The 20,327-nt window shown below is 39.5% G+C and overlaps 1 protein-coding gene across 9 annotated transcripts in view; it reads right to left on the bottom strand.

Annotated features, from left to right (window-relative positions):
- The window catches only part of LOC110827866 (phosphatase and actin regulator 2), a 254,537-nt gene that overhangs the window by 79,761 nt on the left and 154,449 nt on the right, over nt 1-20,327 (bottom strand). For all 9 annotated transcript variants that reach the window (XM_087351051.1, XM_087351052.1, XM_087351054.1 and 6 more), the window contains 2 exons: nt 12,314-12,478; nt 9,690-9,788 (listed from right to left, as the gene is read on the bottom strand). In XM_087351051.1, coding sequence (XP_087207177.1) covers nt 9,690-9,788; nt 12,314-12,478 — 264 coding nt within the window. The remainder of the gene's footprint in view (nt 1-9,689; nt 9,789-12,313; nt 12,479-20,327) is intronic.

Raw genomic sequence — 20,327 nt, 5'->3', positions numbered from 1 at the left:
GCGGTGTATTCTGACACGTTTCACACATAACCAGTTACTAATGTTACAGCATCATGGTATAAGCAGAATGTGTTGCTACAACGGCTTGCCCGGATGCATCAATTTGGGAACGGATATGAGCAAGCTAGTTGGCTAAAGCTCAACCACGTACTCTCTCGCTCATTCGCTCGCCAGACCGTCATAGACACAAGTTGATGAGGGTCCGGAACACTGACAAAAAACAGGAAGAGCCGTGGAAATAAAAGAGGAAACGAATTGCTTAATTAAAACTTCTCTTGACCTACCCTGAAACATCCTCAGCTCATCATCTAACGGCGCGAAGATCGTCCTTCTCCGGAACTTTAATAGGCCTAATTTGCAATGTTAGAGCAAATGCAGGGCTCAGATAATGTTTAGATTACTACGCGTAGGCTATGAAGCCGCTAACAGATCACAATGGCCGTCTAAGGCGTGGGTTTTACCACTCGAATAGTCAGATCGTTGGTTCGAATCCCACTGACGTGTGCCTACATTTTTCTGTTCAGTACTGTGTAGACTGAGACCTCGAGACGGGCCGACACCCCCCCCCCCCACCCCAAGTCGCCCGAGGATCCCTCGCAAAGGTCGAGAAAGGTTAAGGTTTAAAGACCAAGGTTCATAGTGGGCTATAACGCCAGTAAACCAATTGCAGATTATACAGAGTCATTACAGTCTACACTGATTTTATCGACGTCGTTCGTGTTTCTCTCGCACACAAACATCGTAAGTATGGGCTAAACTACAAATTACTATATCAAATAATAAAGCAATATTTTATAATTACTCACAATTAATTAGCTGGTCTATAAAATCATAGACTACTGTCAAAAAAAACAGAAACAGATGCACTGAAACAACAATAAACATGAAATTTGGAAGCTACGGCTACATGAAGTAGGTTCACGATACTTTCTGGTTAGACAAACCCAAGATGACTTGGACGGAACAGAAGAGAAATGATCATGATGATGATAACTTCCTTTCTTTACGTATGGTATTTTATAATCCTGGCCTCTGGCAAGGATAAGGGCCAGTATTATGCATTCTGCACTTACCATTTTTCTCCGGAACACAAAGTCAACACACACAACAGGAGCCAAATGAGATCGAAATTACATTAGCATAATTTTCATCTGGTCAGAGCTGCCGAAAACTCCTCACTGGATTGGGGCGAGACCTACACGAAATGCAGCCAGCCCGCATGTATTAATATTTTCATGTTCCTTGATTGAAAGGTGTCGTCCCCATACTAAAATGTGTAAAACTTAAATGTCTTTAAAAATTACTTGTTCTTTTATTTCGTTTCTTGGTAACAGTAACGTAATCTCACCCACTGTATTACTAAACATGTAAGACAATTGCAAATAAGAACGCATTCCCAAGTATCACAGCAGTTCACTAAGTTATGCGTTTAAGGAATGTATGCACGATGTTAATCGGAGCAAATCAATATAAGTTTCACCCACGTGCAATATATGCTCCTTTTAGAAATTATGTGGACCCTTCACCGACATTTGTTTAACTATGCACATTATAATGCCCAGTCTACGTCATCACCTGACCTTGCCTCTTGTAATAGGTTTGACCAGATTGCAAACTTTTGAAATTGTGAAGATGACTGTCTTTTGGAATGTTCAGGGCAACTGCCCTATTGATGGAAGCAGCAAGCACCTCTTACATGTCGGGAAACTTCTACCGAATTACACGGCACAGCAACCAAGAAACCAGTCGTCTTCATACTCGCCGCCGTGAGAACCTGCAATCTCACCTGTTGAAGGTGTAATCGTAATAATCCGAAAACCAACTACACGAGTTTCCCCTAAGCAAGCGATAATTATTCAGCTTCTTATCAAATCATCTATCAAGGAACCCTAAAGCCTGTCATTAACTTCAGACACTTGCCACCGTAATCAATCCTGGGTCACTTTTATCCGGTTCACCTGTTCTCAGGAAATTTATATAAGAGACCCTTTAATATCCACATTTACACATTCGCCTAGGTGTTCAAAGTGATATCTTCCAACAAAATTATGTACATTTTACAGGGCATTCGTCAAACGTGGTCTTCTGAGTTGTGTGCGTGGACAGAAACGTTACTCTGAAATGTCGGTGTCCGCCTACAGAACTGCACGGCGTCACAACCCAGGAAGACCACAATCAACCCAGGGCGAGAACCTCACATTTACGTGCATTTGCTTTTCGCGTCTGAAAACATAAATTAGGTTATTGGTAGTTACTTCTAAACTCTAAAACGCGAAAATTACACTGAAAAAGATAATCTAGGCTACAAACTTATTATCTGAATTGCTACAGTTCATGAAATATAAACGTTTTGGAAGACAGAACACATCTTATAATTATATCTTTTGGGGGAACTTAACATGCATTAAATACAAACTTATTTTCCATACATAAATAGCAGTCTGTTGTAAAACAGGCCTAAATTACCAACCAAGTCTCGTGCATCGCGAATGGAAGTTCCTAATTCAGATGATATCCGCGCGGATTTATCGTATACCTAATATATACATCGGAACGTATTCGTATTAGGGGTCCGCATTGGCCGCGCGGTCTGAGGCGTGGGCCTTATGTCGCTGGGGCCTTGGGTTCGAATCCCACTTAAGCCATGGATGTTTGTCCGCGTTTTTCTGTGTTGTGCTGTCCTGTATACAGGTAGAGGCCTTGCGACGGGGCTGATCCCTCGTCCAAGGAGTCCTACCGAATGTCTATAGATCGAGCCAACGGAAAGTTGGGACCCGCAGTGTTCAGGTACTTGAAGAACGGGTCGTTCCCAGTATCCCAGGTATTCGTATTACGAAGAATTCGTAGATTAATGGCTGGAATTTAAGCATCTCGTTTCTCCACAATTTGCAACAATTTCTTTGCTGAAATGTAATGGTTCTCGGGAAATCAAGTTTACGAAACAGGTTCCAGATAACAGTTCCCAGGTGGCATATAAGAAGAAGGAACGCTTATAATTTCCAGCCCACATTTAAGACACTTATTGCGTAATATGAATACAGTGGAATGTCAATTAACGGAGAGTTAGGTTCCTGAAATCTGAATTGCTCGAAAATATCTGTCTTGAAAAGTAACTTCTTTTGGGAAAGGTAAAGTTGTCCCTCTATCTAAGCACCAAATCATAACGGCTTACAAATTACGCATTAACTGAAGACGAGATATCAGCTTTATGCCCCGGCCGCCTTATCTCCGAGGAAACGAACACCTTCCCCCCTATTTATTGAATTTTATATTTCGCTTTGCCCAGACTGGACATCGGCTCTTCTTGACCCAGTGGTACAAATATTCTGCATGAATCGTTCTGATATCGCAAACCAGTCGGGCTGAAGAAAAAATCACTAATCCTCTGTTTCTATAGTAACGCGGCCTACACTTTCGTTTATATCAAAAACTTCATCTCCTTGTACAGTAAAGCAATCCACGCGCCTTCTCCTACGGCACGAGAGAGCAGAGACCGAACTTTGTGTCGCAGTGGTCAGAGTTCCCGTTCTGCATTCGCGAGGTCTCGACTTCCGGTCTTAGCTGGGCCACCGGCTATCCTCAGTAAGGCTTCTTGACTTTCCTCAGCCCTTCTACTCAAAATAAGTATACAGTCTTTTGAGCAGACCACGCCTGCCTCATCGTACTTAAATTCCAACAATTTCTTTACAGTTCATCTGATGTTATGACAAACTGCCGCTAAATAAATGAAAAACAAAAATGACAGTGGAAGACAAAGCGGACGTTCGTCGTACTTAGTCAACCACCACACATTTCACGAAAAATTATTAAAATTAAAGTTCTTAACGAGACGTTAACTATACATAATGAATCCACTATTTTGTACTACGAACTGTTTTTGAAAACATTAAATAGCACTGAAGTTTAACTAATTAATGAAGTTAACTTGAGGTTTAATGACAAATATTTGTCGCTTTACAATGGGCCAACATGAACCAATATCTACTGATTAGTCAGTATACATCAGAAACAACATTTCCAGGAACGTGTAAGTCCACAAAGGATAAGAATTCTGAAAACCTAACTCATGACATGCTATACAATTTATCTCGACTTTCATCACGTACTCAGCTGATAAGTAATGTTAATAAAGTAAACTTAACGAAAGGCAACCATGTTCATGTACACCGCATCACGCAGCCTTCTAACGAAAGTTTAGCTGAATCTCCACGCATTTTAAACCGGGGCATTAGACTGGAGGTATCAGTGGGTTCCTGGGCCGGTCTGTAAGCGGTGGCGAAGAGAAAACTCCAGTCCGTAAAGCGGATCACATTTTTGTAAACCGTAAAACATACATAAAACGAGAAAGATCGCACGGCAAATTTCGGCGAGCACAATGAGAGGTACGTGGTTCGAAATGCGGCTGTGACGGGTACTCTTCTGAGTTCTCGTGGTTACCATTCACCCTTTCAGTACAATACTGGCACAATATTTTCAAACAGACTTCTTCATAAGTCTCGCTCTCGATTCGGCAGTAAAAATTATCATCACATATCACTCAACGACTTACATGTTTTCGGAAGGCACCCAGTTTGAATCTCGACTGGGTTATCAGCTATCCTAACTGAAGTTGTCTGCTGTGTTCTTTGGCCTCTTCAGGCGACTGTCAGGCAATGTCCTACATGAGCGATAAGAAGCGAGCTGTGCGAGCTGCATAAGCAGCATGGGGTGTCATATGACATAAGGGAATCGCTTGTTGTGTCCTACGTGAGAGACTGCAATAGAAGCACACGGTCTTTCTGCGCATGCACCTTCCCTGTACTGCACAGTCACAGCTTCTCTGCGCATGCGCCTTACTGGCCAGCGCAGCGGCCTGCGCGGAAATATCAAAATATTTGATCTCGGAATCCGGCCGCTTTACTCTCTTGACTGATTCGCTGTAACTAGGACAGCGCCATACAAACAGTCAGTTTGATATTTCCGCTTCACCCACGCAACTCGCACCGCTCGCATTTAATCGCTCACGTAGGACACCGGGTAATACTTTGAAAAACGCCACAATCGCCTCTGGACATCTTTACCTACTCAGCACTGCCCACCTGTACGCTGTAACAACTGCAGTTGAAACAGCACTCAGATAACGTATGGGCAGTATGTCACCTGCAGAAAAGTTCACTCTGTATGTATACAAATTTTCATTCTGGTTTGAATGATAAAGAAAGAAAAACGTCCGTTTGAAGTCACTTTGTGGATATTAATAACTTCAATTTTAACAACGTAACGTAGTGTGTTTAATTGCCAAAGGCCGACATACCTATCAGCTGCACTGACGTCATGCTCCAACAAATAAACCAGATGGAAAATAAACAAGACTGGAGCTACTATCTGAGAAATTCATCATCATCGACGAAAGTTTAAGCGAAATGATTAATGTGCCCACTTGTACAATTCTGACAGTGACAGATATACATATGCTGTACGTACAGCACTGAATTGCTTGGCGCATTTCAATATTTGACATCCAGGACATTTCCTGACCGCCCGATTGCTTTCATGTGTTTTCCACAGAATAAGCAATATTTTCATATTCCAGTTTCAACTCAATATCTCATTAAAGTAAAGATATACAACAAGCCTACGAGCACAGAATTAGAAGCTTGCGTGCCTGACATTATTAATAATTGTTGCATACATCTGACCTATATAATAAGCAGTGTTGGTTACAGACTATTTGCTGTTGTTTATGGATTTTGGGCTCTATACTATAATATTTATAAATGTGTTTGTTGTTAATACCGTTGCCACGGTATGGTGATCATTTTCTCGTAAGGGATTCAGGGCTTTATGGAATAATAATACAACCGTTGCCATGGTAATCCTGTTAAGGGAGGACTACTACTACGTAGGTTATTACAACCTCGACATAAAATCACGTTTGAGATTGCAGAACATTAAATCATATTACATTCTTTAAACAAGCAAACATAAGGAATGATATTAATTTTTGACACATTACTTAATTTTCATTTGTATAAGCTGTTTAATGGAAACGCACTGAAACAAAAGACTGTTCATTCATCTATGGACTGCTATGTACATGCATTTATATGTAACAGGCAAGTATCAGATGTCTGAAGATTATTTGCTATTAATGACTTCGAGCCTTTCCTAATAATATTTATGATGCGTGTGTTGCTATAACCGTTACTACAATGGTAACTCTCTTAAGGGGTTTTGTGGCTTACATTTATTTGAAAGAACAAATCCTTACTAGGCACAATCAGTCCGAGCTCGGAAATTTAAGAAGTAGGCCTATTTTCCCAGAATACATTACCACCGAACGCAAGATACTGACTGCAATGATGCTGAGCGTCATATTCATAATCCGCTGTTGCCTAGAATGTTCTTACAAGCTTCACGACACTGCAGCCTGTATTGATTCAACCCTCGTAATGTTACAGCTGCATCCCGTGGTTCAACATTCCGAAAATACCATAACCTTCATGGGAATTCCCAACAGCTAAAGAATTCTTCCGAAACACTTCGGTCTGTGCCATAAATGAGGCGAGGTATCAAAAATGTATCAGAAACAGACAACTGGAAACATGTATCCAAAATCCATAATTTCACTAAACATTACATTATCGAATATTAAACGGAGTCCACCATTTTACATACCAGCGCAGAATATGGGACAATGGAATAACTTTCATAAGGAAAATAACAACCCCATCTATTAAACTGGCTTCCAACTCATCAAACACAACGTTTACCAAAAATAAAAATAGAATCAATACTTCAGCCACCTGTTCTGGCATGCAGTACGCAGTGATTGTCAAAACTGTAGGATCGTGAAGGAAGGAAGGAAGGAAGGAAGCAAGCTAGCTATCCATCCCTAATCTAGTGCAGAGGTTAAACGTTACTTCTACACCGTCTATGCGCCTTCAGGGCGTGGGTTTTGGGCACATGGGGACCATGAAGTTACAAGTACGTCTGGTCTATCAATTTAAATATCCTCTTCAACCGTTTGTGCTCTTCACAAGGTTAAACGCTTATACCAACGTTAATAACTAGAGAACAGTGGTTAGTTATACTTTAATACTTGAGACAATATAACTATTACGCAAATGCAATATGAAATATGAATCCTTAGGTAACAAGCACAAAATATATTAATATTAATAAAATACAAAATAATATTTGTACATATAATTTTATTGACTACTAGACCAAATGTTAAAATATTCAAAAATCCGACGAGATATCAGGTAGCAAGCCCCTCTGAACGTCGGTAAACTTCTACGAGACTACACGGCCCATCATCTCAGAAGACAGTCGCTTTTAAGTAAATATCCATATTCAAGTCCCTTACCAGTTAAATATTCAAAATTCACTACGGATATTATTTTATTATGACAAAGAGGATCTTTAAATGTTGAGAAGAGAATTTAAGTTCGGTTGGTATCGATCCAACACGACTCTCACTTTTCACAAAGCTCAAAACGAACTTGTCGGCGTTGTCAATACAAGTCCATCATACAAAACTTCTATTATATAAAACACGAACCTCATAAATCTAAGTTTTACGACTTTTATTTGAAATACAGCTGTACTTGATTTGCCGCGATGGGTGCTATCGAAATACTGACCAAGTTACACTGAATAATTCACTTCCCCCGTTACAATGACAAAGGCATTCTGCACGTCTGGCCAAAGCACCCGGGGGTTTCTGGTACCTCACGATCTTCATACATAACTCACAGAAATTTTTAAAATAAATACTAAAAAGCACTACGACCGCTTCCTTCCACATCCTCTCCAATTCACCACTCACTGTCATCCTCTAACCTGACGCTATATAGCCCAGGCAGTGAAAGCGTAGTTAAATACACTATAAATAAAATGCACTAAAGTTGAAATTCTTAAATTCTTTTACTTTATTGCAAAGTAAAACAGCAACAAAGTAAGTCACAATGCATTACAGGTTCAACTTGTAAGTCACGTCACTTAGCGTTAGTCTGATTATCACACCGTTCATTTCAGCCTACAATTTAAAGATCTGAGGAGCATTTTATCCACAGCAGCATATCCTCTACAAATGAATTAAGCTAATATTGTTTTCGCTCTATCTTCGTTAGACAACCCATAGTTTAAAACTTTAAAATGCCTAATTACATTGCCATTCCTGCTGAAATATTATTTTAATCGTTATGGAGTTCTTTACGCTTTGCATGGCTCTAGAATGTAAACACCCGTCCCCGGACCAAATAATCTCTGATTTCGCGAAGGTGTGAACATTAAAGACCGAGTAAACATACGAACAAATACATAAGTTCATCTCTTCGGCCTGTACAAACGCTCACGAAAGAGACCAGTGCTTAAAATATCAGGTATACAAATGACTCTTAGTTACTAACTACTTCCACAAAAGCGTTGCTGCCTTACGTTCATCATTCGTCGATGAATAAATTCCGAAATCTTGAAAATAAATTATCCCACAATACTACCAATTAGCCTGATTACATGCATTACAGACATTATCAACCTTTACCTTGAAGCATTTCATAACATTCGACAACAAAGGAGAGGACAGAATAATTACAATACTCATTTTCACCGAACGTCGTGGTCGAGTAGTTAGCACTCCTGCTCCGTATTCGAGAGGTCCTGGTTTCTGACCTCGGCCTGGAGACCGGCTGAGGTTTTCGTGGTTTTCCTCAGTCAAATTAGACCACGACCACCAGTTCCAATTCATTATCCTCCCATTCGATGCTATACAGTCTGAATTACTGAGAAACTTCTTATATAAGCTATAAGTAAATCAAATACACAATTTTACTATAGACTGATGAAGTAAAAATCTACACCTTACCGTACTTACAAACATTTGTTGACTTTGGACTTTCACTTATCGCACAAGCTGCACACGGAGTGAACTCAACTTCGCTGCCATCTACCGGCCGCGCTGTTCAGCATACACCGCGCAACCTCAGATATACATTATTCCATGTGTGTTTCAAGAATCAGTCGCCAGATGGCTGGCTATATAATATTACGTCATTGATTCATAACCAACTTACCATCATCACTATTTAAAGTTACTGTACATGTAGTGCAGTATTAAAACTTCCTGCGACTAAAACATTGCAGAACGAACATGTTCGTTACGCATGAAACAAAAATTACTTTAACCGTCGTATGAATTTTAGGAAGTCTTTCATCGTAAGTCACCACAGCAAAATCCTAGAACCAACAAAATCACTACGTTTCGAAGAGAGTATCTTCTTTCGAAACGTGTCTACAGACTGGGGATACAGAAGATTCTAGTTAATTGGGCCATCGGTTAATCAGGCCTTTTTAACTCTTTACGTGGAACTTCGCATAATTGGGCAGCCGCTTAATTGGGCCAAAGTGTTCTAGTTCCTATGTGTCCCAATTAAACAGAATCCACTGCAATTCGGTCTACAGAATCCAACAGAATACGAGTTTCTCTCTTCCCCCCCCCCCCAACCTAAAGACGAAAGAACATCCGTCCCTCGAAAACTCGTCACTTTAAAGTTTTCGGATTTTTAAGACTCAATAAAGAACACGATGGATAAAATCCAAAGAAAGAAAGTATTAACATAAGATCATCGCAAAAAGACATTCAGAGAACAACTTTAAAAATGTTTAAAAAAACTATGAACGCCATAATATGAATACTGACTCACCTGGCTCGGGAAGTGGGGAAGAGGGACTCTCTGGCATGAGAATACCCTTTTGTACAAGTTCGTCCCTGTTGGCCCTTACGGATATCTTCCGCTCCAAGGCTACAAACGAAACAGGAAAATTAACCGTTAAAAACACAAACGCATGCGTGCATTTGTATATAGGCCTATATATGTACACCCATACTTATTTAACTTAGAGCTACGGTATTTTAGCGCGTAAGGAAATAGCAGCAGAACAGGTTTTCTTGACTTCTTGAAATTTCACTGCACTCATTCAAAACTGAAAAGCACAAATGTCATTCAGCAACCTATATGAAGATAAATTGACAACGACTGTTTCATTCAACATGCAGTTATTAAATTCACAGCTCGAGTTTCGCTAAGGAACATCAACATTGCTGCTAGACGTTAGGCTATTAAAGAATCAGAAACTTACTTTCTGATTTTTAATAATATTTAAAATAGAGCCTGTTTTCGTCAGCTTCAAGAAAAGACAATTACGTTCAAAAGAATACCAATTTCAAGCACGACACCATGAAAGCGAATGGGGAGAGGAGATATAGGTCCCCTCATTCGCAGGAGACAGATCAGTGGTCAGCTTAACCCCTGCCTGCTTTACCACCGGGGAAACAACCCCACTGGATAGAACGGGTAGGCGTTGGGCCTTGTATGGAAATGGTAGCGCGGAAAAGAATCTCTTATTCATACTGGCGCTGGACCAAATATGTAAGTCTATAAATAGCTCAAACTGATGTTCCGATAGATTTTCGAACCTATAAAAATGGTTAATAAATCATTAAAAATGCGGAAACCCTGATGTGTAGGCAGAGTAAGTCTCCTAAACGTTGGTTTCTGAGCACCGTACGTATTTTACTGACTGGAAATGCAATGCAGTACATCATCAAATACGCCTAGATTTCGGCTATTTCAAATCCGCATTATGAATAACTGCATATCTCCAACAAATTAGTAGTAACGAATACTGCATTCCAATCGTGGATATTAACTACAACATGTTTTGGTAACCAGAAAATTAAGGCACAATAATAATAATATCCTCCCGATAACATCTTGTTCTATAAACGAATTTTTATATTAATATAAAGTTAAAAGGGACCATGGAGCTTCAGTTTTAAACACTAGAATTAGACCAGTTCTAATTTTAAACAAATTTAACATATTTTAACGAATAGTTAAGGCTTTCTGTAAAGGAATTTTCTTTATGGAGATAAATCGTTACTGCAAGCTTCTCATGTAACACGTATAAACTTTAGAAACACAACAAAATTATGGTAGTAATTTCTGGGCGACAAAAATTAATTTTCTGGACACATAATGGACGACTGACATGGGCGTTTCCGTATGCAGTAACATTTTACTAGTTTCGACTCTGCTTCGGTAAGATCATAACGCAGAACCGTAGTGTTCCAACGCCAGCTGTTGTTGTATGAATGCCTACGCCCACGTTCTGTAAGTAGGCAATCGATATAACTGAATTCCCCATTTTCTAAAGACACAGTTTCTCCTTTCATTTATTTCCAGAAAGCAATGCTATTAAAACAAAGCACGGGCGTATTTTAACCACGTGACAATTACATTCCATTTTAAGAAGTACCTACTTCCCGTTATAACACTTTCCATAACCGTGTACTTTAAAAACGATGGAATAAAGTACAAGCGACAAAAGAAACAAAGGGAAAGAAGACGCAATGCGAAGGAATAAGACAATGTACAAGGAAACAGTAGTGCCGGGATAGTATCACGACGCTTCCGTCCTCATCCCTAGAAATTCATTACTCAGTACGGTGAATCATACACAGAGGAAATTAACTGCATGAAACTGGATGCGTAGAGCTGAAGATTGAGACAGTATGTTTCTCCGAAATTATGGTCTCTACTTAACAGTCTACAAGGCGCCACAACCTACAATAATATCATCTTCACCACCGTGAGAAACTCAGATTCATCTTGCGTGTTGATCAGAAACAGTTTAGATGGAACTTATTACACGAAACCAGTTTCATACAATTGATTTCTTTGTGTATACGCCGCATAAGGAACCTGCCATTCGACGCCATAGACTAATCTGAGCTACTGAAATCATCAGTACAAAAACTAGTCTATACACAGAACGAACACTGCTAGCCAGACCAGAGAATTCGCCACTGCTCAAAATATATTCAGGTACTGAGTAACATGTTATGTATTCATAAATACTATCTACATTCTGACATCATTCCCGAGAAAATATAACATCCGTACCAACACGTGAAGTCTATAAATGTCAACAACTTTATTAGAATATCCACTAGAGAAAATACTGGGTGGGCAGTATCATATTCTTGGTGGGAATCGAACCCTGATTGTCCAGTTCAAGTATCCTAACATGACTCTGTTTTTCAAATAAAGTCAAACTTTCAATGGAAGCCATCCACCCATTGGCGATACAGCCCAAGCCGAGCCCTGACCTACCCATTTTCAATGGAATACAATTCAGTAGTGGCAATTTGTAGTATTCAGAAAATAGAAGGTTACACATATGATACTCGGATGACTTTCATTCTGGGAAATCTTAATAATTACCACCACTTTCTGTCCATATACAATGGCAGAATGATACTTACATCGTGAAGCTGCTTCGAATTTGTCGGATTTTTTCTTTCTTTTCCACTTCCATGGCTTGAATAACCTTCCTAGAGCGGAGAATTTGCTTTTCCTTTCCAATGGAGGTGTCCTCGTTCCTGATCCAAGACTGTTCGTTCGTATGGCCGCCCCATTTTGCTTCTTCGCTGCAAAAACGAAAAAAAAATGTAAATCTCACATCAGAGGACCGGAAACTGTCAGATATCATGGCGTAGATAATGACTCTTATATGCAGAACTTTATTCAAACAAGAACAGATTTCCTCTGCACTGCTGATGCTGGGCGATAAACACACAAAAACTTAAACCAAACTTACAAACTCATCTCTCGAATAAGGTAACTCATTTTGATAAAATACAGTGCAAAGCATACGCTAACGTCAGGTAGAATTCTGTGGGCGAATTTCTGTAGGCTAACTCTAAAGAATGCATAGACCAGTACTAAATATGCAATACGTAAACGAGAACCTTAAGTAAAAGAGATGATTTACTTTTACAAAGGTATCAAATGTTCTGATAAATATGACACATTTCGGAAAAATATTACAGTGAAATGCCGTGCAGCTTTTAAATTTTATCTCTGAAACAAATATATCTGTTACGTTGTAGTTTGTATATATTATTTACCAACTGCTGAGCCAATTTAGAGTCAAACGAGTGGTTGGCTATAAAAAGGGAAATGAAAAGTGTTTGGATATGTTTCAAGGTACTACCCTCGGTGACAGATGACTGTAATGGGAAAACTTTTCTCACAGGACAGCATGCGTTCAATGCAACTCACTGCAGCATTAAATTTGTTACATGACTTCAGCTAGTTGTAGGAAATCGATTCGAAGCAAGAGATGCGAATTCTTCTAACTAACCGCCTCCCCCAATGCATTTAGGGCCCGCTATTCACAGAGTACCGGGAATAAAGTGGATGGAGCACGTAGCTGGCCACTGCCATCGTGTCCACTTTTTGCCTTCACAATGTGGCGTTCAGACAGACGGGCAATTTTACCTTTCACATCCATAATATGTACTTCACATCTAATCTTGTTAGTGGCAAGAATAAGGGGAAGAAGAAATAGGTACAAAGTTTTGGTTGCAAGCCCTCATGGAAAGAATTCACTTGGAAGACACACACGAAGATGGGAGGATAATGTAGAATGAATATGGGATATGTAACACGTACAATTAATTCGTGGCCGGCTTTTGTGATGAAGGTGACAAACTTAATATATCATATCAGGTTAGATCTACTCATCACTGACTACATAACTATTTGCTGAGGCAAGAAGACCTTATAACATGGGGTTTGTTGCTCAGTTTAGGTTATGCCATAGCTACTCACAGTTACGTACAGTCCTTAGTAGTCTCTTATGAATGAATTCGTCACTATGCTTTACACATTTTTTACATTTGCTCACCAACCACCGTAGAAGGGTTTCAGAGTTTGTAAAGTCACAGATGGCTACCGGCGAGTACCACAACGACTAGTAACATTGGTAATACCGTACCTTTACTTCTCATGGCAGTGGCTAATAATTTCACTGTATTTAAGCACTAACTAATTTCGCCCCTCCGATGTACACTGTGTTAAGTGACCAACCAGTCAGTCAATAAATTAAATTAGCCAAGAAGTAGGTGAAAAGACTATTATACTTTATGGAAATATGAACGGTTTCAAAACACCACACTATTTGAAAGTAAAAAGATAATTCAATCATAATCCAACTAGCCTATAAATAATAGAAACTTTTCATAGAAAATCTCAATGTAATGTAACCCCTAAGTTCACCGTAAAAAAATAGTTCATCGCCGGACCCAATCATAAACCAGTTCATACCCACAGAAATTATTTCCTTAAGATTAATTGTAATATTTTCTCCAGTCTCCTTCCTGGTCTCCTAAGTGGTCTATTTTAAATCCTGCTTACTTCCCACCCATGCAGATGGAAAACTTACGTAGAAGGAAGTTATGAAGTTTGAGAAACTAACGGATCAATATCATTAATTTGTCAATCAACACAGTTTATCACAACAATCACACGCGCTATGTGTGTTGTCTTAAATGTGCCTATACAAGATGTCCAACTATGACGGACTTTAAAATAAAAGTAGGTTTGCAAATTAACTGAAAAACTTGGAATATTTTTCTCCCAAACTGAAGCTTGTTGATGACTGCAGCTGTCAAAGCAAACTGACTCACTGTGATTTCAGAAACTACTACTGAACTTTGTATTTAGACAGCTCTAATCACTTCATAACCACGCAATCCAATTCGTTAAAGCCCACTTTAGTATTATTCTACCTCCTACGCCTAACTGTATTTCAATATTATTTTAAACTAAAATATCTACACAAGCATTCACAAAATATACCGCACGGGAAAGACTCGACGTATAAGAAATAAATTAAAAACATTACAAATTAACTACACACTGTTGCCAATCTGTGAACACAATCCGCTGTCTCTCGTGTAAGGCGAGGTTTAATAATCATAAACTGTTTTAAGAATACGACGTACATGATGAGGGAAAAAGCCTGATTTTGCAGGATGAACTCACAAAGCACACGAGTAAGGTGCCTTAAGATGTCCCTCCCCTCCGTCTATAACGGCTTGTGAGGCTATCTATTGTCTGCATCATCGTGTACCGACGACATTTAAAATGTGTGCAAACGTGCTTCTTACGACAGTGACGTATGTTCACAAAAACGATGTGACTAGTGAAACGCATTAATGAACTCACCCGGAAATTAAATGGAAAGGATCGCAGTCGAATACGAAGAAGTCGAAGGCTACAGAGAACCTTCGCCAGAATATCATGTCCGGGGAATGATCTATGGGTCTCCGAATGAATTATAGCTCTCAATGATGATTACAAATAGACTCAACATATTCTATAAGCAACCCACAGATTTTTCGCCAGGCCGAATAAAATCTATTAATAAAACAGATTTTGCTAATGACGGCGGGCTGGAATTAGAATTAAATGATGTTTTCAATATAAACTCAGTAGGAAGCAGGATCGAATCCCTCCTAGGTCACATCGTAGCTAAGCAGTCTATTCACTGTTAATAATCATTTATTCTTGGAGGTTCTCCTATCGATTTGTCCCAGATCAGATAAAACCAGGGCTAATAAGGAACAGAACTAATTTCTGGACGTTCAAACACGACAATACATGACACTGACTATTACCATTATTAAACGTTAAACACACAGACCTACAGAGAATCTCTCGTAGTATTATTTCCATCAGAATGATACGAATTTAAAATACTAAACTGAAAAGGTAAGAAAAAAACAGCACGGCAACATCCAGTTTCCATGTTTCGGGAGTAGACCTGCAGGCCCTCTAAATCTAAAGGCAGAGTACTCATATTACGAAACAGTTTAAGGGCTGACTTTAACTGAGCCCTTGTATCTGCGTGATCTCCCTATCATTAAGTCCACTCGTCTTTCTCTGTTTCTCGATTTCTACGGGTCTAAAATGGATTAAACTGGCACTGATAGTACTAGCACGGTGTAAAGTAACTCGCGGGTACAGCACCACGCTACTCTCAAGACACACAAAGGCTGCGAAAAATATAATCATTTTATTCTCAGATCTCTAAACAAAGGGAGGGGGTAATCAGCTTCCTCTTTAGTAATACTTGGGTAGAAATCGAAGTCATTCAGCGCTTGTTGTTAAAGCCGGTTCGAATTTCGGCCTACTACGTGTTCCACCTATTCTGTATCATATAAAATCTTAACTAATTACAGTCTAATGTAAAGGATCTTTAAGAAGGTGTGCCATTAACATGATGCATGTCCTTGAACATTCTCTTTCGTCTTTGTTTGAAATAATACCACGACGTTTCGGAAGCTGGCTCTGCTTCCGTCATCTGGTGAAAGGCCCAATCAATTGGGTCCAATGTGCTGACATTAGGCTGTTCATGAAGCAGAGCCAGGTTTCGAAATGTTTCAGGATTTTTAAAACTAACACAAAGCAAAATGTCAAAGAATATGCATCAGTTTAAATGAATCCTGTCCTGCGTGTAACAAAGTTGACTCGATTACATAAATTTCGTAACGAAGAACATGTACGTTCGATTTTATCAAAATATCCCAACCGAAATCAGAAGGATACTGTAACAATCTGTCGCACTCCCGCTCCATGCAAAATGAATTATAATATAAATCTGACAATATCGGGACCATTACAGCGAGACTGTCTGAACATGCACAGAACGATAGCTTCATGGCTGTCTCGGTTTCCTCGTCGCTTTCCAGCATCTCCGCTGCAAGGGTCCTTTCTTCAATAAATCGAGCCGGTTTTAAGTGCATATTGCAAATTACAGCCCTTTACAGCTTCTGTGGCGTCTCCCTCACACGACGAATGACGAGCAATCGCGGGATAAATGGGGTAAAGTAAGTCTGTCAACTTACACGAATTCCAAGGGTCAGGAACCCTTTAAAAACGCGTTTAAGACAGAGATGTAAGTATAGGCTACATGGTTCTTTAAAGAAACATTACGCTTACTTGGCTAAAATAGAACTAGCGGCAATCCTCTTAAGAGCGGACTTTTACAACAGATTTCCTAAATTGATTTTTGTTTAAGCCAGACAGACCCCGATTAATAAGCAACCCGCTTAATCCGCTGCCGGATATTTAGTGTCTACAGTACAGCATAATTTGTTTTGCAACATGCATTTCCATTTTCTATCAAAGTACATACCACGATAAAACTTCAACCAATCAGAGTACGCGGTACACTAGCACGCGTTTAATTAACTGGTTCAAATCGCAGCTGCTTCTCATCTGAATATTTGGTTTTACCCTAATTTTCCGGGGAAATGTTAACTTAAGAGGGCCACGGTGAGTTCCCTGTCCTCTTACTATCCTGCGTCTACTTAGACATTACGCCTAAGAAATAACTCCGCGTCTGTGACGAGGCTAATCAATTGCAACCGCCAATCGACACTTCCGCTGTACCTATCACTGCAACACTGACAAATAGGAATCAGCCTTCCAGTCTCTGGCAGAGAAGAGGGAAAAGAATGAAAACAAATGGGAGAAGGAAATGGACAAATAAAGGAAAGAAACATAAGAAGGAGAAAGACAAAGAAAAGAAGCAGGTTAATATTGATTAACATCTTAACACACCCAGAGTTCTACATCCACATAAGCGTACGTAGACAAGAACAAATGGAGAAGCCCACCAATCTTATTCAGAAGGCCAGTCGATAAGCCTTGGTAGAAGGCTTGCAAAATGTTTTCAGATAACAATTTTGCATGCACTTATGTAAATACTGCACACTTTTACTTTATTCCTTGCATACTAGATTCGTACCAACAGTAGTAGCTTAGCTGGCTTATTTTTCGTTGTAGAGCTGATCACTCAGAAAATGTTTGGGAAGAACGAATTATTCCCTTTCTTCAATACAGACAACGGTCCATCGTCGAATATTCTGTTGGTGGGGATGCTGACTCCTCAGGGTCCACAGAATGACTTCCCGTTTCTTCATCCCACATAAAAAGGGACCGTCTTCGCGCTCCTTGCCAGGGAGGCGGAGGTTGAACTGCACCATCCTCTTTAGTGCCTCAGAGGACGCTAGGTACCCACGAGCAACCATGAGTGCGGGGCCTCGTTATACGCGAGAAACTGAGGTATTTATAGTACTCTGTGCGACATAGTCGAAACTACTAAGTATGATTTCGGTGCACGAAAGTTTCTGCTTAGCAGATCAGAAGTGGACATATACGTATATAGGCTACAATTCCACAATTTTCACTTCGCACAGCCTTCTCCTAAGCACATTCTGAATTCGGAAATAATATGCGCAGCTCTGAAGTGTAAAAGCGTCAGCACATATATATCTCTAAACATTTATGAGAAACGTACAGAAATAAATCTTAACAGTGAGTCATAGCGCTGCGTATATCATCCAGCCTGAAACTCTAACTGCGTGGGTCGGCGTTTGAAGTGGTAAGCAGATCTGCATTTCTGGAATGTGCGTAGACAGGCTCTCAGAACCATATGCATACCGTATCGATTTGTACCCGAGCTTTGCAAATCTAGTGACAACGATCCGAAGAAGTGTTTTGTACGTTTTGTCGCCTCTGATTTCTTATGAGCAAAAGACAACACAGTTTTTTGTTTCTTCATATTTTTCTCCCTTTCTTGCCTTGCTATGCTGAAGTTGGAGAAAGCTTGCTGCTGAAAGACGAAAAGGTTAAAATATTTCAACACAGTAACACAGCTCTTATATGTTATCTCATGAAGTTTTTAAAGGGACCGAAAAATTATAAACATCGCCACAAAATTTTTACATATGGTTCTATGTTTTCAAACTCATCCACTCCAGATCTAAATTTCTTACATGTAGACCTGTTTCTGAAACCAATCCCAATTCTTAGAAAGAAAAGTACGAAATGTCAGTTCAGAGCCACAAACGTCTAATACTACAGCAGTTAGTTATTTTGTGGTAGAGAAAATGTACACTACACTTTATTACTCGGTGGCCTGGATATAGGTTCTAGTTTAGATAGACATCCGAGAGACGTACACAAGTCCCAAAAAGTCGTCAACCTTTAATATTTGAATGCAAGCAGTTTGTTTCAACCCATGTGGAAATTACGATGAACGGTGCAGGAGTTGGATTAGCATAGTACTCATCCCTCCACAGCGACCCACTTTCATGTGTAAGCTATCACATATTCAGTCGAATGAACCTACGTTCGCAGATGCTCTTTGCTACTCTGGTAACAACCATACTCGTATATTATTCAATTTTCAGTGTAATGTACGTGATTCTTTTTGTGGTCCACTACCTAACAACGGATCGTCAATAAATATAAGATGAGGCACAAAAGATCCCCTCACCTTAAAAAGGTTCGTAATATCCTAAAAATGTAAAAAAGAACTTGGTATTTAAGAAAATTCCCACACACCCTGGTACGTGTTAAAAGTCATACATGGCTGAAGGAGACTTTATTACGTTAGCTGATGACTGTAATGGTAAACAACTCAGAACTTCAATACAGAGTTTACAATTCTTGCAGACAGCATGATACGTAATATCAAACCGTTACTGTAGACTTCCGAAGATTTCATTTATACCAAATTCCAAAGTTACACGGAGGGGCGAATATATGTATACTAAAGAACACCCTTAATCACCAGAACGGTAATTACAACGCAGATAAACAGAACCGCAAATTTTGACCAATAACGCTTATAGCAGATAATTTTCTCAGTCTTTGCTCTCATTTTCAAATGGCATTCAACAAAATAATCTTAAATTATAGTTTAGACCTTCAAGAAATCTTTCATTCGTTGGGGTCAGAAAGTATAAATTCGAACTGTAAATGTAAGCCTGTCAATAATTCCAGTAATTCCCAAATATGAGTTTTGTCAAAATCCGTTTACGAAGTACCGGCGTACAAAAACTCAGGCAGTGTTAGTACAGCAGCCTAATATATGCATTTTAGGTAAGATGTTTCCTATGGTTCACTTGTGAGCTAAGGCACTGTCCATATAGCATTACCCCCCAACCAAATCAATTACTTTCCTACATATATATTAATATTTCTGAAGTTCAAAGCTTGATTTTTCCTGCCGACTGTAAATTTTGCTGTCACCACCAACGACTTGATATGGCTGCGACATCCTTCACATTGCCTCACTGAATACGAGTGGCAGGAGACAAGGAAAATCCAGTCGAACGACAAAAATGAGTAAAAGCTTGAATTGAAGACGTCAAGAGCTTTCGAAAATACAAAGAAAAAAATTTGTGCAACAGAATAGGAGGAATATGAAGATAACAGAAAGACAGTAAATGGAATAGGGAGCACAAAATGCATTGAAACTTCAAAAATCTTGCCAAACTGAAATGAGTTTAAAGTGTGACAGATGGTAATCAAACGACAGTGAAACGCACTTTGTGTTGGGAACACTACTGCCAGGTTGTCAACGCTGAAACTGCGCACAGACACAGAGGTTGGCAGGAAAATACTGCTCCACTGCGA

This window comes from Zootermopsis nevadensis, unplaced genomic scaffold (genome assembly GCF_977971745.1).
Source record: "Zootermopsis nevadensis isolate Lab colony 2312 unplaced genomic scaffold, Znev_1.0 Znev_ptg000018l, whole genome shotgun sequence".
Taxonomy (NCBI): domain Eukaryota; kingdom Metazoa; phylum Arthropoda; class Insecta; order Blattodea; family Termopsidae; genus Zootermopsis; species Zootermopsis nevadensis.
Note: the sequence above shows the minus strand (reverse complement) of the source record. Positions and strands in the feature narration are given on the sequence as shown.